The sequence below is a fragment of the Cornus florida genome, unplaced genomic scaffold, assembly GCF_030987335.1.
Source record: "Cornus florida cultivar Cherokee Brave unplaced genomic scaffold, ASM3098733v1 CherokeeBrave_3.0.0_Hap2_Chr04, whole genome shotgun sequence".
Classification (NCBI taxonomy): Eukaryota; Viridiplantae; Streptophyta; class Magnoliopsida; order Cornales; family Cornaceae; genus Cornus; species Cornus florida.
This window is the reverse complement of record NW_026775574.1, coordinates 90,267,814-90,286,950: the sequence shown is the minus strand read 5'-3', so window position 1 is coordinate 90,286,950 and position 19,137 is coordinate 90,267,814. Positions and strand designations below refer to the sequence as shown.

The 19,137-nt window shown below is 32.3% G+C and overlaps 1 protein-coding gene across 1 annotated transcript; it reads right to left on the bottom strand.

The window, feature by feature from the left end:
• Positions 1–1,000: 1,000 nt before the first annotated feature.
• Positions 1,001–17,867, bottom strand: LOC132303862 (F-box/LRR-repeat protein At2g42730-like). The gene is made up of 2 exons (XM_059801306.1): positions 17,392–17,867; positions 1,001–1,849 (listed from the first exon to the last, which is right to left on the bottom strand). The coding sequence occupies exons 1-2, from the start codon at positions 17,440–17,442 to the stop codon at positions 1,199–1,201; spliced, it is 702 nt and encodes a 233-aa protein (XP_059657289.1). The 5' UTR covers positions 17,443–17,867; the 3' UTR covers positions 1,001–1,198.
• Between the last annotated feature and the right edge of the window lie 1,270 nt (positions 17,868–19,137).

The window sequence follows — 19,137 nt, the reverse complement described above, 5'->3', positions numbered from 1 at the left end:
AATTATTGTGAACTAAATTTTTTGAATTTGTGGTATACGGGCACAACAGCTAAATTAAATTTTGAGAATTTTTGCAAGCCAACGTCGATGGCGAAGATTCGGCTAAAGATTTCACCATATGAAAATAAAGAGAATACAAGTTTCAACACCCAAATCCTAGCGCTTTCTCTTCCATTCCTGCGGTTTTTGGTGTTTTCTCATTTTTTAACTCCAAAACCCAAGCGTCTTTGTACACCGGGCTATAAGAGAGTACTAAACAGGGGTCTAAGAACTGGGAGTGAAAAAAGGGATATTAAGAAACGGAAATCTTGTTCTTAACTTTTAAGGAGATAACTAATATATAAAATACACTGTAATTCACAAAATTTGAACTTACAGAGGTTAATATACAATATGATATACAACTATATAAACTAGAATTTTATCTATCTAAACAATTGTAAACCATAAAGATAATTATGCAATGCAAGTTCCACAACCGCTGGTACAAGAGGAAGACAGGAGACATAACTATGCTTTGGCATTATGCAAAACAGCATCTACAAATAAATAAATAGATAGATAGATAAAATATTTACCTGCAATTTAAATTTATTCAGCAAAGGCGATGCATGTATCAAGTTGGTCCAACCTAGAAGGCTTTCAAGATCATCAGCCTCAACTTCCAATGTCAAGTGCTTGAGCTTCGTAAATTTTGGAAGTTGTCGGAATACATAATCCTGAAAAGCTAAACTAATTATAAAATAACAAAACTAAAAGGGTCCTTAACTAGGGCTAGTCAAAGTATTGTGGGGTGTTGGGAAAATGGAATAGATCCAGATCTAAGCTTTGGCATTATTGCTGTACAAAGTAATTGTACTCAAACTCGTATCATTGTTCTAAAACTTGGTGGTTCGAGTTTTTAACATAGCACAAAGCAATAATCACTATGGTAACGCTTTAGAATACATTAAATAACAATTACAATAGGGATATCAAACTAACCTTTTGCACAAATTCCCTATGAGAGAGTCTCGAGCTACGAAAAGTACCTTGAAAACCGGAAAAAACCACGGTCTATTGGCTCATAGAAATCTGTACTAGACACCTCAGCAAGCTGGAATGCATCCTTAATTTGCATATTTATATTTTGGCCCGGTCCAAAATATTTAAATGACACAAGATTCGTAGCACAAACCTCAAGATCCTTCAAATGGCGTTATTTGGATATCTCCAAAACCTTCAGCCGAAGTGAGGAACCAAAAACTTTTAAATTCACTAAATTTTCCAAGAGTTCTACTTGTAGAGATTCGAGAAGAGGACAATTGGAAAGGAAGTATTTAAGAATTTCTCCACTTATGTTCACACGCTTAAAACAGAGGGATCTTAGGGACCTAATGCCGGATAAACCGGCAGGACTTTTGATGTGAATAAAATTCTGGTTTGGAAAAGTATATGCTTCGGTCTTTTCCATATAGTAACATGGTTCCAAATCCACCTCAAGCCTTTGAAATCTCTTTGCTATTGCAAATTCAATCCATCTATCAATGACACAGCTAGAAGAGACATTCAAACAAAAAGAAACTCTAAACTCATCCATGGTTGAACCACGATGCAAATCCAAGACTTTGTTCACCCAACTTATGTACCTACATCTTTCTACTTCCATTACCTTTCGTCTCGATTCAAGATCAAAAATTGTTTCTAAAGCGTCAAAGTTTAGAACCATATTATATGAGAACAACCATACATTTTCCCATCTTTTGGAGAGTACACAAGTGCGTGCCGCTTCCCTAATTCCCAGAAGAGACACAATAGAAACAATAATTTCATCAGGCAGCCCACTGATCCAATCCTTCTTGTTATTACTCTGATGAACCAAAATAAATTACCAAAAAAAAAAAAAATAATAGTAATAAAGAATGCTTCAGCAAAAACATTATACTATCCAATTACCAAAAAAAAATCATAAAGTTGTTACTCTGTAGAACCAAAATAAATTAAAAAAAAAGTGTAAATAAGAATACTTCATTAAAAAAAATAAAAATAAAAACTTTAGACTGATAAAAATAAATATATATATATATATATATAAAGAATATTCTGTTGGGATTTATATGCCCTGGCATAGCAAATTCCTGTTTGGATTAAAGTGACATATGTTCCTGACGTTTATGAAATATTTATGTTTTATACAATTGGTGAATTCAATATATTATATTTCGATTCATTATAGAATTGATAGTGTCCATTTGATTACAAGAGATATTTATATATATGTTTGTGATGGCAATCAATGCATGATATATAAATAGTAATCATAAATGGTTCATAGTCGGTAATTATGGATGGACTCATAATTAATTAAGATTTGAACTAGATCCGCGTTAGGTTGAGATATATTGCGAGAGCCGTCGTATGCAATTGCTCCCTATCACCGTCATGGCATTTGACTCTTAAGTATGAGAAAATTATAGACTCTTTTATTAATTAATAATTACTTTGATTTGTTCGGCGGATTCTTCGGGATCCTTAGACCGACACTTTGGGTAGTTATGTAATTAATAGTTAGAGAGTTATATTTTCAATATTTGCATCATTTCTACTTGTATTTATTTTGTATTGATTATGGTTGATCACAAAGTAAATTCGAAGGCCTTCGTGTATTTTTAGACAAAATGATTTATTATATATTTATTTTTTTAAATTATTATTTTTGTCAAACAAATGTTTTATTGTGATCGAGCCAGAAATAATCAAATGTATCAAAATAAATATATTAATTAAGTAGTCGGATTGATGGCTTTATTTATCCGATAACTAATTATGCATAGAGGGGTCAAAGTGCAATATTGACTCAGAGGTTATTTATTATTTAATTGGAGTTCAATTAATTTCTTTTAGTGGAGTAGAAATTAATTTATGAATTAATTGAATTGGGTCCATGGACCGGGCCAATTATTAATTCATTGTAGCCAATAAAATAATAGGCCCAATGGATTCTCACTCATAGCCCAACTTGATATTGGAATCATATTAGATTTGAGACATGTGAATTAGAGATTGAGAAGGATTAGTTGTTTCCTTTTCTTTACCTTTATGTTGCCTATAAATATACATGGTCTATATATATTTTAGGTGTGATTTTTAGTAGAAGGAAAAAGGAATATATATTTTTTCTCTCTAGAAAATTAGGGTTTATGTTCTCATCTAATGGAGGCTCCCACAAGCCTAGTTTTTCCAAGGTAATTTATGGAGGCTTATGAGTGATTCCTAAAGGCAAAATAATTACCAAGAATATGGAGATCCAAGTAGAAGGCATTTTGCTAAGGGATCTACAATAAGTGAGAACATTCACTTTAGAGGAAAGTTTTAAAGGTTTACTCAGACATTTGATGTAAGTATTTAATCCATTAATTGAATGATACATCATATTTTTATTTTTGCATAAAACTTGTCTCTATGTGATGAATCAAGATCTATGAATCAAAATCCCTCGAAAAGTTTTTAAAACTTGCACGTTTCCCAACAGTGGTATCAGAGCATGGTTTGATTCATTACTAGAGATCATGATTTTATGAAAATTCATGATTCATGGATCCAATTTTGATATGCATATATTTATTTATTGATGTATGTTGATGTATGAATTAATATATTGATATATATTGATACATGATGATGTATGTATAATTGTGAATGATGATATGTGTTTTGGGCCATGGATGAAGCTTAGAGGAATATTGAATGTAATTTTATCTTTGGATAAATGTAATTAAGGCTTTGATTTAGCCGTTTGAAAGTTCAATGATGTAATTTAATTTTTTCCATTGTATTTCAAATTGTAAATATTTTTAAAGCCATGTAATCTTCGTCAAAGGATGCTATGAAGCTTCAAGAAGGTCCAAGAGGGTTAAATTAGGCTTCAGGAATTTTCTGGGATTTTTTAGAAATTTTCCGGAATTTTTCTAGAATTTTTTAAGGCCTAATTTAATTTCTGGAATTTTTCGGCGATTTTCCGGCGACCGGAGAGTTGTCGGCGGCAAGGTTTTGGCCGGAGATCAAGAGGGATTGATGGGAAATAATCCCATGTGACGCTGCTAATGATAGACCCTCGCGCATTACTTAGAGCATATAAATGTTAAAAGCTGAATCCATTAACCATTTAAATTGCTTCTGTCTGTTATTTATTTATTTAACTGATGCATGGAATAATTAATTGTTTATTATTATTATTCATGCATTGGATCCATGATATTTAATTAAATGACTTGATTTATATTAATTAAATTATGAAAATTAATTGGATTTGATTACTAATTAATTTGAGAGCACTTATTGGGAAACGAAAAATTATTTTTGTAAATTATTTTTAAAGTGTGCTTCAAATTAAATATTAGTGAATCATTTAAAGTCCAAATATTTTCTAAATTTAATTGGATTAAAATCAAGACGTTTAGCATGCATCATATCATGTATTTGAATAAAATGAAAACCCTAATTATGAATGATTAAAAAAATTGAGTAGGAGCGGGGATTTTTATACATTACCCCATGGCCTTCGTTATTAATACTATTGTAATTAGATTTTCAAAAATAAGGCCCCACGCATGATTTGAAAAGTCTTAATATTACAAGAATGGTTGTCTCATGAAAATAAAAATATTAAATGTTCATTATAATTAGATCTTTAAAAATAAGGCCCTACGCATGATTTAAAGAGTCTAGATTATAATGACAACATATTTAATGTTTTATTTTTCGTTAGAACTTTAATAACGTTATACACTCAATCTAAAATCAATAGTGTTAGCTCCCCAACGGAGTGGTCTACACTAGGTGATTTTAGAAAGGCTAAACATAATCGGGAATCATTTCATATAGATAGACAAGACATTGTCTTAAGAAATATGGAGATGATGGGATTTGTCCGCCAATAACAATAATGAACTTCGCCAACCGAATAAGTTATTGGTGTATTGGTTATCCGATTTTTCATGCAGCGGTTAAGGGACCCACATATTATTTTAATGGAAGTGCTCACCTAATAGCAAATGAATCTCTACAATAGTAATAATGAACTCTTCCAACAGGATAAGTTATTGACATATTGATTGGTTGATTTATTATGCTACAGAGTTGAGGGACCCACATTAATTAAAAGGGATTGTTCACCAATAATGATAATGATCTCTTGTTCGATTGAGATTTATTATATTATGTGGTAAACAAACTCATTTTAATTTTAAATATGCATGACAGTATTAATAATTCACCTTGCATATTGTATGAATGCATTTATATTCAGACTAATTATGTCTAATCCATTTTATCTGCTTGCTAATTTCAATGTATGTGGACTTCATTTATAATGACTAGAAAAGGAATTTAGATATTTTATTCACAACGTGGTGGTACAAATGTATTTACTACTCCTAAAACCTAATCATTTTACTTTAAGATACCCAAGAGAACATTAATGCTTTGAATAAGTGAAATAAGACAAATGAGATGAATTGGTGCAACATTCTAGAGTTTACCTCGAATACGCTCCAAAACTAACATTTACATTATTTTATTTTCTTCAAGCATCATGTTAAATGTCAATAAGATGTTTTGGTGAGATTAGATAGAGAGTATGCTAAAGTACTATATCAGACTTGAATAACATCAAGATAGCCTAAGGAACTCCAGTATGAAATCAAATTTTGGAAAATGATTGTTTATTATTTAAAATTAGCTGGAGATCAATAGGGCTGACTTGGGTGGTAAGTTTCAAGTTGACATGATTATTGCCTTGTTACCAAACTTGTTCGACTCTGTTAGAGTGAACTAAATAAGGAATCAGTTTGAGTTCACACTCGCTGATATTCTTATAGAATTGGTAACAGATGAAGGGATAATCAAGAGTTTGGGCGTTCCTATCAATCTAACCTAGTCTATACCATCTTCTTCTAGGCCCAAGTGGACGGGCAAAGCAAAGAAGAAGGATGATAATAGGACTAGGCTAGCACAAAACATAGGTATCTAAAAGGTTAAAGGGAATAAGGCAGTGTATATTGAGGGCGAATGAAACTGTTTCTTTTGCCGTTAACTAAAACACTATAGGACGAACTGTCTAAGCAATGACATGGCATAGGAAAATATATATTTAATCATTGAGCTATGTTAAGTGGTTGCATCTATTAATTCTTGATGGATAGATTCTGGAGCCACTAAACATGTTTGCAATTCATCGTAAGGATTTCAGGAATCCAGAAGCCTTGATGATATGGATATATATTTATCTTTTGACCTGATGCCAAGGTTGTAGTTAGGTCAGTGGGAGTATTACATCTGAAATTAGAGAGTATGAGGATATTAGTATTAGAGAACTGTCTTTATGAACAGAAGTTAGACGCAATCTAATTTTTGTTTCACTTGTGGTTTATAAAAACTGTGTTGTTATTTTGTAAAACTGGTTTTATAAAATTGAATAGATTTGCTATTGCTTCTGGTGCATTGAAAGATGGTTAATATACTATAATCACAAACTCTTAAGATTTGCAGGATGTAAAAACTAATGTTACATCTTCTAGATTGAATGTTAAGAGAAAAATTGTTATTCCTGACTCATTGTATTTTTAATGTCTATTTTTGGGTTGTTATCAATCAAAATAAGATTCAAAGATTGGTCAATGAAGGTTAATTACCTAGTGAGGTAGGGGAGCGTAAACCAAACTTGTGAACCCTGTTTTGAAGGATAGATAACTCTTAGGGCTTAATCAGCCAGAAGAAATAGACATAAAGGACAATTGGAGTCGGTACACACTGACACGTGTGGTCTTATGAACATCCAAGCAAGATTACTCACGTTTTGGATAAGTTTATCTGATGCAACACAAGTCTTAAATTCTTGGTATATTCTGAGAAGGTTAAGACTGATGTGGAGCACATATTAGGTAAACTTATCAAGACACTTCGATCTGATCGAGGATATGAGTATTTCTTGGGATAGAACAAAGACTATATGGTCAATGAGGGTATTATGTACCAGTTTTCCGCAATTGACGCTAAATGCATTTAGGTGTCAAATAGGAATAACAGAATTCCACTTAACATGGTTAGATCTATGATCAGTTATGCCACATTATCTTTTTCATTTAAGAGTTTAGCGTTAATGACATCGATGCGCATTATGAACTGCATTCCATCTTAGTCTGTCTCAAGGATACCGTTGAGCTGTGTTTTTGACTAAATCTTAGTTTGAATCACATGCACGTATGGGGTAGTTTTGCACATGTGCGTTTGATATGGACAAGTAAGTTGGAAGCAAATCATAGGCATGCTAGATTTGATAACTACTCTTAAGTCACTAGGATGGATTATTTTATGATCTCAATGATAAAAGTTGATTGTTTACACTCACTGTTTATCTATAGGAGGATCATATTATGAATTACATACCTAGTAGCATAATGTTAGAGAATATGGTATGAGTATCAAATGTACCACATTTGAACACACTTATTATAGAGATTGAGAATAATAAATGAATTCTCTATTGATGCGTCAGCATCATCTTGTACACAGATTCCTGCATCGGTACATTAATGTAGTGGGAGGATTATCATCCAATCCGACATAATCATGTTTTTAAGTGAGACCATTATGGATATCCCTGTTAAACATGAGTTGGACCCAGTAAGTTACACGGAAGCGTGAACCGATATAGATACAGATCGTTTTGGCGAGTTACTATAAAATCAGAGTTGGAATCTATGTATTCTAATAAATTCTGGGATCTTGTAGAACTTTCTAGTAGGGTGATTCCTATGGAAGGCAAGTTAATCTACAAAAAGATACCAGAAGATTTTTTTGTGAATAAATCATGAGTGTACAAGGGAATGTCATTATTTTTCTGATTCTATATTTATATATGACATCCTACTCATTTAGAATGATGTGGAAGTTTTGTCATCGATAAAGAGGTAGTTGTTCAATTACTTTTAAATGAAGAATTTTCAAGATGTAAGCTATATTCCTAGGATCAAGCTTTTGCAAGATCAGGTTAAAAGGAAAATAGGCTTATCTTAATAATCCTACATTGGAAAAGTTTTTATCAGGTTTGGTGTGCATAACTCAAAGAATGAGTTCTTGCTTTATTGATATGGATTGCTCTCTCTAGTAAGTAGTTTTTCAAGACTATCAAAGGAGATTGAGCAAATGAGACTGAAACAATATGCTTCGGCATATGAGAGTCTCATATATGCCATGGTCTATACCAAACAGGACATCCGTTACATAGTAGGGATAGTCAGTAAAGATCAGTCCAATACTGGACTTGACAGCTAGTCTGTTGTGAAAAATATCATTAAGTACCTAAGGAGAATCAATGATATCATACTCATTTATGGATGTGATGATATGGTCCTAGTCAGGTATGCTAGTTCTGATTTTCAATCAGAAGTAGATACTATGAGGTTCATGACTTAGTGTATGTTCACTTAATGGAAGGGAAATCAGTTGGTAGATTGTTAAGCAGATTTCAACTGCTGACTCAAACCTGCAGGTGGAATATATTGCAGCCTTAAAGGCGGCAAAAGAAGCCTATTGGTTTGATCTCACTGATTTAGAGGTTGTGGAGCATACTAGCCTGCCTATCGAGCTATATTGCGACAATAGTGCAGAAGTAGTCCAAACCAATGACCCAAGGTTCCATAGATGAACAAAATACACTGATAGGAAGTATCATGTTCTACATGATATTGTCCAGCAAGAAAATGTACTTGTGGCTAGAATATTGCATTGGAACACAACTTTGTTGATCCATTAACAAAGGTGTCGTCGATCAATAGTTTTGATCAACACCTGGATAACATTGGAGTTAGATGCAATTTGAATTGGCTATGAGGAAAATGTACTTGTGGCTAGAACATTGCATTGGAACACAACTTTGTTGATCCATTATCAAAGCTGTTATTGATCAATAATTTTGATCATCATCTGGATAACATTGGAGTTAGGTGCAATTTGAATTGGCTATGAGGGCAAGTGGGAGCTGTTGGGATTTATATGCCCTGGCATAACAAATTCCTGTTTGGATTAAAGTGACATATGTTCCTGACGTTTATGAAATATTTATGTTTTATACAATTGGTGAATTCAATATATTATATTTCGATTCATTATAGAATTGATAGTGTCCATTTGATTACAAGAGATATTTATATATATGTTTGTGATGGCAATCAATGCATGATATATAAATAGTAATCATAAATGGTTCATAGTCGGTAATTATGAATGGACTCATAATTAATTAAGATTTGAACTAGATCCGCGTTAGGTTGAGATATATTGCGAGAGCCGTCGTATGCAATTGCTCCCTATCACCGTCATGGCATTTGACTCTTAAGTATGAGAAAATTATAGACTCTTTTATTAATTAATAATTACTTTGATTTGTTCGGCGGATTCTTCGGGATCCTTAGACCGACACTTTGGGTAGTTATGTAATTAATAGTTAGAGGGTTATATTTTCAATATTTGCATCATTTCTACTTGTATTTATTTTGTATTGATTATGGTTGATCACAAAGTAAATTCGAAGGCCTTCGTGTATTTTTAGACAAAATGATTTATTATATATTTATTTTTTTAAATTATTATTTTTGTCAAACAAATGTTTTATTGTGATCGAGCCAGAAATAATCAAATGTATCAAAATAAATATATTAATTAAGTAGTCGGATTGATGGCTTTATTTATCCGATAACTAATTATGCATAGAGGGGTCAAAGTGCAATATTGACTCAGAGGTTATTTATTATTTAATTGGAGTTCAATTAATTTCTTTTAGTGGAGTAGAAATTAATTTATGAATTAATTGAATTGGGTCCATGGACCGGGCCAATTATTAATTCATTGTAGCCAATAAAATAATAGGCCCAATGGATTCTCACTCATAGCCCAACTTGATATTGGAATCATATTAGATTTGAGACATGTGAATTAGAGATTGAGAAGGATTAGTTGTTTCCTTTTCTTTACCTTTATGTTGCCTATAAATATACATGGTCTATATATATTTTAGGTGTGATTTTTAGTAGAAGGAAAAAGGAATATATATTTTTTCTCTCTAGAAAATTAGGGTTTATGTTCTCATCTAATGGAGGCTCCCACAAGCCTAGTTTTTCCAAGGTAATTTATGGAGGCTTATGAGTGATTCCTAAAGGCAAAATAATTACCAAGAATATGGAGATCCAAGTAGAAGGCATTTTGCTAAGGGATCTACAATAAGTGAGAACATTCACTTTAGAGGAAAGTTTTAAAGGTTTACTCAGACATTTGATGTAAGTATTTAATCCATTAATTGAATGATACATCATATTTTTATTTTTGCATAAAACTTGTCTCTATGTGATGAATCAAGATCTATGAATCAAAATCCCTCGAAAAGTTTTTAAAACTTGCACGTTTCCCAACAGTGGTATCAGAGCATGGTTTGATTCATTACTAGAGATCATGATTTTATGAAAATTCATGATTCATGGATCCAATTTTGATATGCATATATTTATTTATTGATGTATGTTGATGTATGAATTAATATATTGATATATATTGATACATGATGATGTATGTATAATTGTGAATGATGATATGTGTTTTGGGCCATGGATGAAGCTTAGAGGAATATTGAATGTAATTTTATCTTTGGATAAATGTAATTAAGGCTTTGATTTAGCCGTTTGAAAGTTCAATGATGTAATTTAATTTTTTCCATTGTATTTCAAATTGTAAATATTTTTAAAGCCATGTAATCTTCGTCAAAGGATGCTATGAAGCTTCAAGAAGGTCCAAGAGGGTTAAATTAGGCTTCAGGAATTTTCTGGGATTTTTTAGAAATTTTCCGGAATTTTTCTAGAATTTTTTAAGGCCTAATTTAATTTCTGGAATTTTTCGGCGATTTTCCGGCGACCGGAGAGTTGTCGGCGGCAAGGTTTTGGCCGGAGATCAAGAGGGATTGATGGGAAATAATCCCATGTGACGCTGCTAATGATAGACCCTCGCGCATTACTTAGAGCATATAAATGTTAAAAGCTGAATCCATTAACCATTTAAATTGCTTCTGTCTGTTATTTATTTATTTAACTGATGCATGGAATAATTAATTGTTTATTATTATTATTCATGCATTGGATCCATGATATTTAATTAAATGACTTGATTTATATTAATTAAATTATGAAAATTAATTGGATTTGATTACTAATTAATTTGAGAGCACTTATTGGGAAACGAAAAATTATTTTTGTAAATTATTTTTAAAGTGTGCTTCAAATTAAATATTAGTGAATCATTTAAAGTCCAAATATTTTCTAAATTTAATTGGATTAAAATCAAGACGTTTAGCATGCATCATATCATGTATTTGAATAAAATGAAAACCCTAATTATGAATGATTAAAAAAATTGAGTAGGAGCGGGGATTTTTATACATTACCCCATGGCCTTCGTTATTAATACTATTGTAATTAGATTTTCAAAAATAAGGCCCCACGCATGATTTGAAAAGTCTTAATATTACAAGAATGGTTGTCTCATGAAAATAAAAATATTAAATGTTCATTATAATTAGATCTTTAAAAATAAGGCCCTACGCATGATTTAAAGAGTCTAGATTATAATGACAACATATTTAATGTTTTATTTTTCGTTAGAACTTTAATAACGTTATACACTCAATCTAAAATCAATAGTGTTAGCTCCCCAACGGAGTGGTCTACACTAGGTGATTTTAGAAAGGCTAAACATAATCGGGAATCATTTCATATAGATAGACAAGACATTGTCTTAAGAAATATGGAGATGATGGGATTTGTCCGCCAATAACAATAATGAACTTCGCCAACCGAATAAGTTATTGGTGTATTGGTTATCCGATTTTTCATGCAGCGGTTAAGGGACCCACATATTATTTTAATGGAAGTGCTCACCTAATAGCAAATGAATCTCTACAATAGTAATAATGAACTCTTCCAACAGGATAAGTTATTGACATATTGATTGGTTGATTTATTATGCTACAGAGTTGAGGGACCCACATTAATTAAAAGGGATTGTTCACCAATAATGATAATGATCTCTTGTTCGATTGAGATTTATTATATTATGTGGTAAACAAACTCATTTTAATTTTAAATATGCATGACAGTATTAATAATTCACCTTGCATATTGTATGAATGCATTTATATTCAGACTAATTATGTCTAATCCATTTTATCTGCTTGCTAATTTCAATGTATGTGGACTTCATTTATAATGACTAGAAAAGGAATTTAGATATTTTATTCACAACGTGGTGGTACAAATGTATTTACTACTCCTAAAACCTAATCATTTTACTTTAAGATACCCAAGAGAACATTAATGCTTTGAATAAGTGAAATAAGACAAATGAGATGAATTGGTGCAACATTCTAGAGTTTACCTCGAATACGCTCCAAAACTAACATTTACATTATTTTATTTTCTTCAAGCATCATGTTAAATGTCAATAAGATGTTTTGGTGAGATTAGATAGAGAGTATGCTAAAGTACTATATCAGACTTGAATAACATCAAGATAGCCTAAGGAACTCCAGTATGAAATCAAATTTTGGAAAATGATTGTTTATTATTTAAAATTAGCTGGAGATCAATAGGGCTGACTTGGGTGGTAAGTTTCAAGTTGACATGATTATTGCCTTGTTACCAAACTTGTTCGACTCTGTTAGAGTGAACTAAATAAGGAATCAGTTTGAGTTCACACTCGCTGATATTCTTATAGAATTGGTAACAGATGAAGGGATAATCAAGAGTTTGGGCGTTCCTATCAATCTAACCTAGTCTATACCATCTTCTTCTAGGCCCAAGTGGACGGGCAAAGCAAAGAAGAAGGATGATAATAGGACTAGGCTAGCACAAAACATAGGTATCTAAAAGGTTAAAGGGAATAAGGCAGTGTATATTGAGGGCGAATGAAACTGTTTCTTTTGCCGTTAACTAAAACACTATAGGACGAACTGTCTAAGCAATGACATGGCATAGGAAAATATATATTTAATCATTGAGCTATGTTAAGTGGTTGCATCTATTAATTCTTGATGGATAGATTCTGGAGCCACTAAACATGTTTGCAATTCATCGTAAGGATTTCAGGAATCCAGAAGCCTTGATGATATGGATATATATTTATCTTTTGACCTGATGCCAAGGTTGTAGTTAGGTCAGTGGGAGTATTACATCTGAAATTAGAGAGTATGAGGATATTAGTATTAGAGAACTGTCTTTATGAACAGAAGTTAGACGCAATCTAATTTTTGTTTCACTTGTGGTTTATAAAAACTGTGTTGTTATTTTGTAAAACTGGTTTTATAAAATTGAATAGATTTGCTATTGCTTCTGGTGCATTGAAAGATGGTTAATATACTATAATCACAAACTCTTAAGATTTGCAGGATGTAAAAACTAATGTTACATCTTCTAGATTGAATGTTAAGAGAAAAATTGTTATTCCTGACTCATTGTATTTTTAATGTCTATTTTTGGGTTGTTATCAATCAAAATAAGATTCAAAGATTGGTCAATGAAGGTTAATTACCTAGTGAGGTAGGGGAGCGTAAACCAAACTTGTGAACCCTGTTTTGAAGGATAGATAACTCTTAGGGCTTAATCAGCCAGAAGAAATAGACATAAAGGACAATTGGAGTCGGTACACACTGACACGTGTGGTCTTATGAACATCCAAGCAAGATTACTCACGTTTTGGATAAGTTTATCTGATGCAACACAAGTCTTAAATTCTTGGTATATTCTGAGAAGGTTAAGACTGATGTGGAGCACATATTAGGTAAACTTATCAAGACACTTCGATCTGATCGAGGATATGAGTATTTCTTGGGATAGAACAAAGACTATATGGTCAATGAGGGTATTATGTACCAGTTTTCCGCAATTGACGCTAAATGCATTTAGGTGTCAAATAGGAATAACAGAATTCCACTTAACATGGTTAGATCTATGATCAGTTATGCCACATTATCTTTTTCATTTAAGAGTTTAGCGTTAATGACATCGATGCGCATTATGAACTGCATTCCATCTTAGTCTGTCTCAAGGATACCGTTGAGCTGTGTTTTTGACTAAATCTTAGTTTGAATCACATGCACGTATGGGGTAGTTTTGCACATGTGCGTTTGATATGGACAAGTAAGTTGGAAGCAAATCATAGGCATGCTAGATTTGATAACTACTCTTAAGTCACTAGGATGGATTATTTTATGATCTCAATGATAAAAGTTGATTGTTTACACTCACTGTTTATCTATAGGAGGATCATATTATGAATTACATACCTAGTAGCATAATGTTAGAGAATATGGTATGAGTATCAAATGTACCACATTTGAACACACTTATTATAGAGATTGAGAATAATAAATGAATTCTCTATTGATGCGTCAGCATCATCTTGTACACAGATTCCTGCATCGGTACATTAATGTAGTGGGAGGATTATCATCCAATCCGACATAATCATGTTTTTAAGTGAGACCATTATGGATATCCCTGTTAAACATGAGTTGGACCCAGTAAGTTACACGGAAGCGTGAACCGATATAGATACAGATCGTTTTGGCGAGTTACTATAAAATCAGAGTTGGAATCTATGTATTCTAATAAATTCTGGGATCTTGTAGAACTTTCTAGTAGGGTGATTCCTATGGAAGGCAAGTTAATCTACAAAAAGATACCAGAAGATTTTTTTGTGAATAAATCATGAGTGTACAAGGGAATGTCATTATTTTTCTGATTCTATATTTATATATGACATCCTACTCATTTAGAATGATGTGGAAGTTTTGTCATCGATAAAGAGGTAGTTGTTCAATTACTTTTAAATGAAGAATTTTCAAGATGTAAGCTATATTCCTAGGATCAAGCTTTTGCAAGATCAGGTTAAAAGGAAAATAGGCTTATCTTAATAATCCTACATTGGAAAAGTTTTTATCAGGTTTGGTGTGCATAACTCAAAGAATGAGTTCTTGCTTTATTGATATGGATTGCTCTCTCTAGTAAGTAGTTTTTCAAGACTATCAAAGGAGATTGAGCAAATGAGACTGAAACAATATGCTTCGGCATATGAGAGTCTCATATATGCCATGGTCTATACCAAACAGGACATCCGTTACATAGTAGGGATAGTCAGTAAAGATCAGTCCAATACTGGACTTGACAGCTAGTCTGTTGTGAAAAATATCATTAAGTACCTAAGGAGAATCAATGATATCATACTCATTTATGGATGTGATGATATGGTCCTAGTCAGGTATGCTAGTTCTGATTTTCAATCAGAAGTAGATACTATGAGGTTCATGACTTAGTGTATGTTCACTTAATGGAAGGGAAATCAGTTGGTAGATTGTTAAGCAGATTTCAACTGCTGACTCAAACCTGCAGGTGGAATATATTGCAGCCTTAAAGGCGGCAAAAGAAGCCTATTGGTTTGATCTCACTGATTTAGAGGTTGTGGAGCATACTAGCCTGCCTATCGAGCTATATTGCGACAATAGTGCAGAAGTAGTCCAAACCAATGACCCAAGGTTCCATAGATGAACAAAATACACTGATAGGAAGTATCATGTTCTACATGATATTGTCCAGCAAGAAAATGTACTTGTGGCTAGAATATTGCATTGGAACACAACTTTGTTGATCCATTAACAAAGGTGTCGTCGATCAATAGTTTTGATCAACACCTGGATAACATTGGAGTTAGATGCAATTTGAATTGGCTATGAGGAAAATGTACTTGTGGCTAGAACATTGCATTGGAACACAACTTTGTTGATCCATTATCAAAGCTGTTATTGATCAATAATTTTGATCATCATCTGGATAACATTGGAGTTAGGTGCAATTTGAATTGGCTATGAGGGCAAGTGGGAGCTGTTGGGATTTATATGCCCTGGCATAACAAATTCCTGTTTGGATTAAAGTGACATATGTTCCTGACGTTTATGAAATATTTATGTTTTATACAATTGGTGAATTCAATATATTATATTTCGATTCATTATAGAATTGATAGTGTCCATTTGATTACAAGAGATATTTATATATATGTTTGTGATGGCAATCAATGCATGATATATAAATAGTAATCATAAATGGTTCATAGTCGGTAATTATGAATGGACTCATAATTAATTAAGATTTGAACTAGATCCGCGTTAGGTTGAGATATATTGCGAGAGCCGTCGTATGCAATTGCTCCCTATCACCGTCATGGCATTTGACTCTTAAGTATGAGAAAATTATAGACTCTTTTATTAATTAATAATTACTTTGATTTGTTCGGCGGATTCTTCGGGATCCTTAGACCGACACTTTGGGTAGTTATGTAATTAATAGTTAGAGGGTTATATTTTCAATATTTGCATCATTTCTACTTGTATTTATTTTGTATTGATTATGGTTGATCACAAAGTAAATTCGAAGGCCTTCGTGTATTTTTAGACAAAATGATTTATTATATATTTATTTTTTTAAATTATTATTTTTGTCAAACAAATGTTTTATTGTGATCGAGCCAGAAATAATCAAATGTATCAAAATAAATATATTAATTAAGTAGTCGGATTGATGGCTTTATTTATCCGATAACTAATTATGCATAGAGGGGTCAAAGTGCAATATTGACTCAGAGGTTATTTATTATTTAATTGGAGTTCAATTAATTTCTTTTAGTGGAGTAGAAATTAATTTATGAATTAATTGAATTGGGTCCATGGACCGGGCCAATTATTAATTCATTGTAGCCAATAAAATAATAGGCCCAATGGATTCTCACTCATAGCCCAACTTGATATTGGAATCATATTAGATTTGAGACATGTGAATTAGAGATTGAGAAGGATTAGTTGTTTCCTTTTCTTTACCTTTATGTTGCCTATAAATATACATGGTCTATATATATTTTAGGTGTGATTTTTAGTAGAAGGAAAAAGGAATATATATTTTTTCTCTCTAGAAAATTAGGGTTTATGTTCTCATCTAATGGAGGCTCCCACAAGCCTAGTTTTTCCAAGGTAATTTATGGAGGCTTATGAGTGATTCCTAAAGGCAAAATAATTACCAAGAATATGGAGATCCAAGTAGAAGGCATTTTGCTAAGGGATCTACAATAAGTGAGAACATTCACTTTAGAGGAAAGTTTTAAAGGTTTACTCAGACATTTGATGTAAGTATTTAATCCATTAATTGAATGATACATCATATTTTTATTTTTGCATAAAACTTGTCTCTATGTGATGAATCAAGATCTATGAATCAAAATCCCTCGAAAAGTTTTTAAAACTTGCACGTTTCCCAACATATTCACCTTGAGTTTTTTTGTGCATTTAGAGATGGGCCTCATCATCCTTTTCCTCATTGTGTCATAGTTGTTTTTGCCCTTCTGTTACTCAAATTTATAGCCTAAATAAGCTCTGCATAGACTACCAAAAAAAACAATTACAGATTAAGGAAGAAGCTTATGATAACTCTGATAACTCTAAATCTAATTATAATTAAAGTAAAGAAGAAAACACAGAAACCCTTCACTTAATTACCTGAAGAAAAAAATAAAAATAAAAATAACAGCTAATGCAGAAAAAGAGACTCACCTGTGTAAGGATCGAAGATTCGAAATACGAGCCCTAATTTCTTCGAAGAACGAACAAAGATTGTAATTCACGTTAAATAAATAGAAGATACTCGATGGAAGTACAAGTTTTGATTCTTTTGAAGTACTTATAGATTGATATGAGAATCCTAGATATAGAACACAAAAAGGTATCGCAGATTCGCAATTTCTACTTGTTGATGAGAGGGACTTTTTAAGTGGTCCTACGTTACTAATTGCAAGATTTTTAGAAATAAAAACATAAAAATATACTGTATTTAGCATAAAAATATATATTATTTTAAAATTGTCATTTAAGATTTTTTTGAAAAAAATATATTAATTACTGTTGTAACCATTGCTCGTGTTTCAAATTTTTGACACTATTTACAAAACGTTTTGACATTGCAAAAGAAATTTCTTTTTACCAAAACGATTTTTTTCCTAAAACACTTCACTTTCCAACTAGATTTGATGTGGGATAAGATTCTCTCTCACTCGAACTTGCAACGCAGTTGATGTGATGGTGCTAGAAATGATAACAAGGCGGGTATAGAGAGGATTTGCCTAAATCTATGCCAGTCTCGTTTAATTATGAACAAATCCAAACCCGTCTCATACCCGTGACATGTTTAAATTTCACAGTTCATACCTGCACCCCATTAGGAGATTAGTGCACCCGTAACCGCCCTACCCCGCCCCATTTATGTATTTTTTTTGGGATTAGTTGATCCAATCCGATCCGACAAGGGTGTATTTAAAAAGAAAATTAAAAGAAATTAATGTCAAAAGAGAATAAAAAACAATTATTAGAAAATAGAAGGGGGGTTGGAAAGAGAGGAAAGAAGAAGAAAATTAAGAATGACAACGTGGTGGAGTTGGGGCGGGTTTGGTTAAACCCAACTCCGTCCTTTTAGAAATTTCGTCATACCAACTCCACTCTTATTTCAGGACGAGTATATAATTGGTATATCATCTCCACTCCTACTTCAATAGACATAGTTATTGACTCCACTCCGTGTATTCCGTTTAATTGTGGGGACAGGGCGGGTTATGCCACTTTTATTATTTAGTGAAAAAATAATAATAATAATCCAATGTGCTCAAATTGGGCTTATAACCCACTTTTAAATTATTAATTAGTGCTGTTTGATTATTCAATTCAGTACTTAATCCTGAACATATTAAGCACTAGTTCAATTAAGTGCATTTAATAATGCAATTTGAATATCACCACTTAAAATGGAATAAAATTTTAAATGACAGGTTTATAGCATACACATATTTTCTAGGTCAGTTGGAAGGATCCCCACATGTGGAGTAGCTACAGTCTAGTCTATAGCTTGGGCAACCTTGGAGTTAATGCTACCATAATGTTTGGAATTAAAGATCTTCAGTTCAGCCCTTGACACGTTTTAGCTTGGTGCACAACCCGAATACTATTTGATTATTCAATTCAGTACT

Excerpts from the sequence above, each read along its gene's own strand:
- LOC132303862 (XM_059801306.1), bottom strand. The coding sequence starts at position 17,442 with ATGAGGAAAAGGATGATGAGGCCCATCTCTAAATGCACAAAAAAACTC. Across the intron at positions 1,850-17,391 it reads AATGCACAAAAAAACTCAAG|AGTAATAACAAGAAGGATTG; the intron begins GTGAATATGTTG and ends TTGGTTCATCAG.